General features: G+C 35.7%; 1 protein-coding gene across 1 annotated transcript; it reads left to right on the forward strand.

Annotated features, from left to right (window-relative positions):
- Positions 1-5,464: 5,464 nt before the first annotated feature.
- LOC119675490 lies at positions 5,465-7,740 on the forward strand. The gene is made up of 7 exons (XM_038086696.1): positions 5,465-6,248; positions 6,296-6,444; positions 6,504-6,612; positions 6,672-6,772; positions 7,045-7,167; positions 7,239-7,356; positions 7,478-7,740. Exons 1-7 carry the CDS (start codon positions 5,465-5,467, stop codon positions 7,732-7,734), a joined length of 1,641 nt encoding a protein of 546 aa, XP_037942624.1. The 3' UTR covers positions 7,735-7,740.
- The last annotated feature ends 1,894 nt before the right edge of the window (positions 7,741-9,634 follow it).

Consider the following 9,634-nt stretch of genomic DNA (forward strand, 5'->3'; position numbering starts at 1 on the left):
AAAATTTAGATTCAAACCAAAACAGCTGATTTACACATCAACACAAATTTTACTTGAAATAAAATGTACGAGTAAGGTTAGGTTAGGTTAGGTTACTGGGGCTGTCCGAAGACTCAGACCATGAGGTCCATTTTGATACCCTAAAGAATTTGACACCTGTCCCTATAACCACACTTTCTTTTCCTAGAAAAATTTGTACTGTCATACCATGTCTTGCTAGTTCATCTGCTATACAGTTGCCTTGGATGTCCCTATGTTCAGCGATCCAAATAATCTATTCTAATAATACTATTCAGCTAACACCATAAGTAATGTCAGACAATTCAATACTAACCTCGAGTAAATGGTCGACGAGATTTAAGATTTTATAGCTGCCTTGCTGTCAGTAAATATGTTTATAAAATTAACGGATGAAACATTGTGTTTCGGCCAATCTGAAACACCAACATAGCAGATACTTCACCTTGAAGAACGCTGCAGTGATCTGGTAGCCTAAAACTCATACTGAGATCTACTTTAGGACAGTATACTCCTTCTCCTACTTGTCAATATAACTTTGAGCCATCTCTAAAGAAGTTAAGGCGATTATCACTCTTGTAGTGCTTCCCTAGAAGGAATTAATAATTCAACATTTCTGTCCACAATTGTGATCGCTGTACAGTATAGATTACTGTACTACGATCACAATTGTGGACAGAAATCTTGAATTATTAATTCTTTCTAGGGATGTATGAAAACACTATATCCGGAATGAAATCAATTTCTCTGAGGATGTGACCATGCTTCCATCCACAACTTCTTCCAATTCCTAGTTTTCTTAACCGTAAAGCTGCCTCAGCTACCTCGCCTTTTGCAGCGATGTTGATAGGTAAAACATTGAAGATAATATTCACGGCAAGTGACGGCGTTAATTTTAATGCTCCGCTTAATATCATTAGTTCAGTCCTTTGGACCTTTTCCAATCCAAGACTCAGAGAATAGTGTTGACCTATTCAAAGTATTTCTCCAAAATAATACTCCATATAGAAGAATCGGTTTTACCACCACATTATACATCCATTAAATGGACTTCGGTGAGAGTCCCCCATCTTTTACCTGTAGCGCCTCTACAACAGTAAAAGGCAACCATTGCTTTATGAGTACGTGCAACAACATTTGGTTCCCAGTTCAGTTTTCTATCAATTATGAGACCTAAATATTTGGCTTTATCATTCAGCGTCAGAGTTTGATTTCCTAGGATAGGTAGTGTGAATTCCGGAATTTTATATTTCCTAGAAAAAAGCACTAGTTCCGTTTCGGTTGGATTTATTGATAATCCGCTATGAAGGGCCCATTTGGATACTTTATTTAGATTACCCTGCATTACCTTACTTAATGTACTTAAAAATTGTCCATATCATCCGCGTATGCGACTTCCTGACAACCTGCGTTATCTAGATCAATAAGAACACCGTTAACTGCAGTTAGTCATAAGAGGGGGGAAAATACTCCTTCTTGTAGTGTCCCCCTATTAAACTTCTTAGTTGCTAGCGTTCTCACTGCGCTACGATTATCCTATTAACCAGCAGTTGGGTAATGACTTCAATTACTCTATTGTCAATTCCTAGTTTTCTTAATGAGTTGACGATTACTTGAGGAAGGATATTGTTGAAAGCCCTTCCATATCTAGAAAAGCGCAAAAAGCGTATCCTTTGTGCTGTATTGAGCTTTTAATCGTCCCAATCAGTACGCATGTTGTGATTTTAAAAGTCTATTATCTGGCATCTCTTTCCTAATAAAATGCTCCAAAAGCCTCTCTAAAGTTTTTAAGACGAAAAGGAAAGACCAATCGATCTAAAATCTTTAGGTGTGATATGTGAGCTTTAGAAATAAAAACAACCTTTGTCAATTTCCATTTTCCGGTATATGTGCTACAGAATGACAATCTTTAAAGATTGGTGTGAGCCAGTTGCAAGAGATGTCCTTTATTACCTGAAGTTGGGCCGGTGTAATTCTATCCAGGCCTGATGATTTTTATGGTAGGAAGGCATCTATAACCTATTTAATTTTCCTTCTGTTGACAATATTATTAACCACAGATGAGTCACATGTAGAACCTTGGTTTGTTCCAAGATTATTTAGTATGTCGCTATCTGGGAAGTTAATATTCAGTATACTGCCGCCGATTCTTCGCTACTATGTGTCTACCCATAAACGTCGTCTTTTAAGTAGACTAGATTAGAGGGTTTCTTCGAGAGAATGCGCCTAAACCTTGCTTCTCCTTGGCAATCTTCCACGTTTTCACAGAAGGCTTTCCATGAGCGGGTTTTGCCTCCTTTTATTTCATTTTTATACATTTTAGGATTGGCTTTGTAGATGTCCCAGTCCGTGTTACTTTTCTTGGCCCTGTTAAACAAGTTTCTACTCGATTTCATAAAATTTCTTATTTCCTTGGACCACTATAATAGTTTTTTCCTAGGATATAGAGGAAGTAGATTTAATAGATTGGTTCGATATCTACTCCAGTTGGTATTACGTTAGTCCCGATAAGGTTTCTTACCTGGACATTGTAGATTTATATAGAATTGAATGTAACGATGGTCAGAGAATGAGTGTTCATCAAGAATTCTCCAATCCTTAACCTCAAGATCTGTAGTTTCAAAAGTTATCTAAAAATCTAAAAATTATCTAAAACTTCTTTTCTGCCTGCAGTAATAAAAGAAGCTTCTACTCCTGTATTGCATATATAAAGAATATAATCTAGAATAAAATCAAATAATAACTCACCTCTTTTATTTATGTCCGAGCTTCCCCAGATTGTGTGATGAGCATTTGCATCGGCTCCAATCACAACACTAGTCATCTCATCCGCTGCTGCAATCACGAGCCGCTTAAGTATTTCCGGTGGTGGATTTCCTATATGGTCGTAGGCCATGTATGATGACACCACGGTTTTACCGTCGATTTCTAAACTCACTGCTTTCTTTTTTAAGAGGAAACAATTAATGTACTTTTTAACTAACACACATGATTTAGGTCTACCTGAGTCTGTGTTGCTGATGAGTTTATACTCATTTGTTCTGATTCCAGATCCGGTTTTCCAGTATCCATGGTTCTTCGATCAGAACCGTATCAGCTCCACCCTGTGCAAGGTGGATTAGAAGAACTGCTGAAGTAGCTTTAGAGTGGGGGAGATTAATTTGTAGCACCTTCATCAGATACTTGAATCTCTACCACCGATTTGTCGGCCTATTCATCCGAGTCTAGGAGTCCACTCTCATCGAATAGGTTGCCTAGTCTGGTCACCGACCCCGCATTTGATTTGTTTTCAGACATCAGAGAGAGAGCGAGTCCACCTCCATCTAATTTGGCAGGTCTTCGCTCTGAATTTCCTCACTAGTCTGCTGTCTTAACATTGGTCCCTTACCTGGTTCTTCCAGCAAGGGCTGATCGAACGTAATCTACTCCGGTTCTTTCATGGCATCGGTACGATAGACCTTGAGATATATCTTTTCGAAGCCATAGGAAATTATAACTTAGCTTTGGATAGCGGTTTCAACGATTCCGTAATTAATACAAGAACAGCTTGTCGGGTTGGTCTAACAGGCTGCTCTAACTTAACCACCCTCTATATTTCAGTTGGAAGCTTGGGGTTGCAGATCCTGAAGATTTTCAGAATTTGCTCAGGGTCAGTTTGTTTGGTTGGGATCCAAACTCTGGCTTTGGTTTCAAGTCTGGCTCCAGGTTAGATCTTTCCTATTTTAGAGACGGCTGTCTTGTACAAGGTAACCGATCTCGCATCCTTGCAAATAACTAATTTCACTTGTCCTTGGTGCTAGCCGGCATCTTCGCAGGAGGGAGCAGGTCCTAGGTTTTTATCCAACATTTGGAGGAAAATGCCTGTCAACGCGGCAGACACCCATTTCCATTTGTCCTTGTGCATTCTCCTCTTCTCGGCACTCCTATCCAGGACACCTATAATGAGATTGACCTTCGCAACCTCGCTGTACAGTCGTACTGGTACAGTGTGATCTCTTGGTTTCTGCGTAAGAGGGGTTATTCTTCCTGAGACCTTTGTCTTTTAAAGATCTGGTTCGGTTTAGAAGCGTCTTTATTCACCTACACCACTAACTTAACGGCGACGGGTACTAAGCGCTTCCTGAGGCCAGTCATGGTTTTAACGGGACGGAGGCGGCTTTAGCATTAGCTTGAAACCATTAGCCCGAACGCAGAGTTTCACCTCTACGTAATGAGGTAACAGAATACTAAGACTGTCAGTCCAGGGTTCAGATAATTCATAGTTCAGACAATTCAAAATCACACAATCGGTGTTTGTATAGCCAAGGTTGTTGCCGTTGAAATCATATTGGCCGTGAAGGCCGTTGGACAGAATTTTTTTTTGGTCTGCAGTAGACAATCCGACAAGGGAAGCCCCTAAGTATCTAAAAGAATCCGTTGGTATAGCTTAGTGTATCATTACCTCTGTTGTCCGCAGAGACCTCACGTCGATGAATCAGAGTAAACATCAATTCTTAGCTAGAACAGCCTGCAATCAGAATTGTATATTACCAGTCGACACCCACGGGGAGGATTAGGCAGAGGAGTTTTGTCGACCAAATGTACGAGTAAAGTCTGTGTAGCATTGGACAGGGATATTACGCTATCTCAGATGCTGTCATTTATTAAAAAATTTTTGAGTGGAACGTACTTGTATATACACAGTGTTACTCAAATTTATTACGAGTAACAGACTCGTGGAGCAGAATAATAATAACATATTGTTCGCTTATTGCTTTAATTGTTATTTCACAATAGATTAACAATAGATTAACAACTTCGCACTATTGATATTTATCGAGCTATTGTCTCTATTTCCAAGCAATTTTAAATTTTAGATTTTTTTATTTTTTATAGTTTGAATATATTAATTGGATATTAATTTGTAGATGTTTCTGTACTCTTTGCTTAAGCTGATTTTAATTTATTGGAATGAACAAAGTTGAGACACCACATTTGTGGAGAAATTTGCACTATACTGAAGCCCTTTAATTGTTCGTCAAGGAGTTGTTTTGAGAAGAAGTGATGGTATTGTAGTTAAGTTAGTATTTGCAGTTGTCGGCACTCAATGAAACCTGAAAACAAATTAATTAATGAACGTACATATATCATCTATACGTATATGTCTACGAACTTGAAAGCGACTATAATTATTCAGCAATGATTTGTAGAAAAATATTTTATAGAGTAAAGCTGCTTGCGGAATCATATTAGCGTGACCAAGTGCGAGACATTAAAGAAAACAACACACAGTGAAGGCTGTATAAAACAAATGAATGCCAGATGCAAAAATGACAATTAATGCTCTAATAATGCCGAGAAAGAGTTTGCAGACTTATAGAAATTTGGACCATGAAAGTAAATTATGCCTATATTGGCATAGTTTGCAATGCAATGCACACAGTTATTGACAATGCTTCTGCTCAAAATGTTGTTAGTTTATTCAACAAATGTACAAGCGATAATAATTTTATTAGTTCTCATAATTATTATCAGTGAGTTCTTTGCAGTGCGTGGAACGTCTAGTGATTTTGTGACAACGCGAAGGAATGCTTATTGGTTGCGAGATTATGTGGTTGATAGTGAAACTGAATCAAACGATATATATGCAGAAAGTGAAGTTGATAAATCTGATAAAACAAGGATTGCGGAGCGTTATAGTTTGCGTTTTAGTCCGATCTTACTACAATCGAAAATATTTTTGCATAATTCACCACAAATGAATATGGTTAATTCAGGTCCAACAGTAATTCCAGAATCAACTACGTTAAAAGAAGAAACTACAACAGAGAAAGATATAACAACAACAGTTTTGCCCATAACATCTACAACCATATTACCTCCAGATGTTTCTACTACTTCGTCGAAACCAACAACGAGTACCATTTCAACCACAATGAAAACAGTTATTATGAAACCTATAAATCCCTTTCCAACTGCCCTTCTACCGAATAAATTGAAGAATATTTTGGTATATGGATCAGCGGCAAAGTTAAATCTCTTTCATAGAAGACCTGGTACAGCAATAAAAAACAAAAGTAAAGGCTTTCTCAGTTTGTTTGAGGTGATTAAATTTGAAAATAGTAAATGTGAAGTGGAAATGGGTGACATACGCACTATGCATGGCGTATGTTATCATGAGTTTGAGTGCAAAAGCCTTGGTGGAATACCGACGGAGTCATGTGCTGGTGGCGTGGGTGTTTGCTGCATATGTAAGATTGTTGAAATTTTTTTTGCAATTTATTTTTTATTATTGAAGCTACTATGCTGCATAGTCTTAACGAAGCAGTTGTCTATTTTGAGAGTCCGAATTATCCAAATCCGGTACGTGAAATGATGATTTGTGTGTTGATTGTGAATTTGCGTAAAAATGTGCAGCAACTGCGTTTGGATTTACTGATGTTTGAAGTAAAGTAAAAGTCTATTAATCTATGATCATTGCAAAATTAAAATGTTTTATTGCATAGATTAATCGGCCTACAGACGGCGATTGCATTGATGATCAGTTTATAGTGTCGGGACAAAATATAAATTTTGCAGTGCCAGTTCTGTGTGGCATTAACACAGGAGAACATAGTGAGTTTATTTTTGAAGGTTAATATTAATTCATTATAGTTCCTAAAGATTATTTATAGTTTATATACATGTTGGAAACTCATTGGAAAATAAAATTTATCTGTCTTTTTTTGCAAAAGTGCCAACAGGGGGTAGAAGTTTTAATATTAAAATAACACAGGTAAGTTATGTTTAAATTAATGAAGAGAGTGAAAAATTAAAATTAAAATTAAAAGAAATGCATATTTTGTCTCAAGACAAATCTCAACGTAAAAATTTTTATTGTATAATCGCAGATTATTTACGGATTTTAGTGTTCGGTTTTAATACATAAGTTTAGTAAGTGATTTTGATAATTATTTGTTTATTAACATACTCGAATCACAATTTATGCATATGTAATTAATTTTTATTCGTTTTAATCATTAACTAAAGTTTTATGCATATTTTTAGTTGGAAGATAATCTTGCACCTGAAGGTTGTCTACAATATTACACAGATACAACAGGTGTGGTTAAGTCGTTTAATTATGACATAGAAGGCACCATCGTTGAGAATAAGGAGGCCACATATTTGGTAAAACAAGAAGATGGGAGTAGTTTTGCAGACAAAATATTTTAGACTCAGATTATTATTACGTTTTTCAGAATAACTTAAATTATGCAATTTGCATGCAACGTGCCAAGGACTACTGCACAGTTACCTACACGATGGAACAGCTTGGTGGTGAACAACTGGATTTTCAAATAATTAATAAGGATGAAGGTACATTAAGTGCAGTGAATTTATGAATCTTACTATTTTTTTAAATTTTACATTTATATAATTTATTAATCTTTATTAATTTATTATTTTTATAATTGCAAAACAAAATTATGCCAAAAAGAATCTAATGACTTGGTGCCCGATGGACAGGCCGGAGCAGGCATTTTTAATTGCCCCGATGATTTTTTGGCAATCAATCAGGTGCGCTTATGCGGAGAACGTTTTAATGATGGTACCGAAATAGAAGACTTTTCTTTAAATGCACCTATAAAGGATATATCTGCCGGCCCCATAATTTTACCCTTTCGAAGCGACGCTGAGTATGTTGGTCGCGGTTTCCGTTTGGCTTACAAGCAGGATGCCTGTTTACAGCGATAGTAACTCAATTAAAAAAAATTTATTTAAATTTGATTTGTAAATATAACAAATTGCAATTATGCACAGTGAAAATAATTTTTTATTCTGCTGGAGAAAAATATATTGTAGTTATGCTTAAAGTTGGTTTTAGGGGATTTATTGTGTTTATGTAGTAATTTTATTAAAATTGCAGCATTTGTCATGCTGCAAAGAGCAATGGACTTGCGAGTAATCTAGGCTAGCCACAGCTGGCATTAAAATTATTTTATTCCTACTCGATTTGATAAATGAAGAAGACGGTTTTCCTGAGTTCTGCTTTCCCATCGCTTAAGTGAACATCAATGAGGAAACGCGATACACTAGCGCCGATCGTGTCATATAAACACAGTTTCTTTTGATATCTGTTGGCGTGACCGCTGTTGTGATCGCTTTGTCAAACCGTTTTATTATCAATTTCGGCACATTTTGGCGTATGTCATGGAGACACCTACACTCTGCTAACTTCAAGATACCGTTTTTACTTTTTTCCAAAAAGTTCGAAGTTCGTGTTTGGAAATGATGTTGACAGGTTTTTCACATATTCGTACTAAATCGAATTTTAAAATAAATTTATAATTTTTAACTGTGACAACATCAAAATATAAATACAGATAAAAGTTTGTCTAGTTTGTAAATATGTATGTATATTGTATTTTTGGGTCTTGAGTTTTGTGTTTTGTGTTTTTTTCTTTTACAAATCATTTTGAAGTTAACCCACGCCTTTATCGTAGCGGTATTTTGTGCATACTTTTATTTGCATATCATTTCATTTGCTGCGCTTATAAATGTTGCATTTGGGATGTAGCAACAGTTGATGCATCTAGAAATGTTGACGACAATTGTTTTATGAGCACAGTGGTCATTTGTCATAAATTTTCAGCATGTCTTTATAATTCAATGCTTATTGATATATGGTATCATCAATTACACGTGAAAATGACTCATATTGGATTTATCAATAAAAATATGTAGATTTAATCAGTTGAGTATGGTTGCATTGGTGAAAGTTTATACTGAATACACTCATACTAGTTTTTTTCACTTCCAATGGGCTACAAATAACGGTCTTTAACAACTTGTGTATGTTAAACAAGATACAAATACGTCATTCATTAATATATATATTTTGACTACACAGAAATTAAATAAACTTAAATTGTTGAAATAATTATTGTCATTATTAGTATTTTTATATTCTGCAGAGGTCCACGTCCGTTAATTATTTCTGGTTTAGACATGACATAAAATAAGATAGTGTAGGTTCAACAATGGACTGGTAGTACTTACTTAATTTTTATTTTTGGGCACAAATTCGAAGCAAAGTGTATTGTGATTTCTTTTGCGTATTAACATATAGTTCTTTTGTACATATGAAGTGTGTCAGAACAAGGACTGGGGCGAAGTCGAAAGGTCAGTGGTAAATGTCCATTAAAAAATCTATGGTTTTGGTTGTTGTGCTGTTTCAGTTGTTAGCCTGGTTTTATTTATGATTTTTAAACAAATTGAATAATGAACTGAGCTAAATAAGCCTATTGAGTCATTGCATGTCTGAAGTTGATATAGATTAATATATTCAGACCAACACTAATATCATATAGGTATATGTAACTTGTGTTGGCTATAGAATAATTGAATTGAACATCTATACAATAAGGAGCTTTTAAGGCATAATTTCATGATTGAATCTATGGGTGTATAGAAACTAACATGAATAAGGGAGATATCCTAGTTGAACGTAGGATGGAGAATAACTCTGAGAAAAACACTAGAGAATAACTCTGACAGAAATAGGAAAATATGGAGCCTTAATCGTTGTTGGTGTTGGCCTGAATCACGACTGCATGTTCCCATATAATATCACCAAATATGTTGTGTCTTAGAT

Source organism: Teleopsis dalmanni, chromosome 2, assembly GCF_002237135.1.
Source record: "Teleopsis dalmanni isolate 2A chromosome 2, ASM223713v2, whole genome shotgun sequence".
Taxonomy (NCBI): domain Eukaryota; kingdom Metazoa; phylum Arthropoda; class Insecta; order Diptera; family Diopsidae; genus Teleopsis; species Teleopsis dalmanni.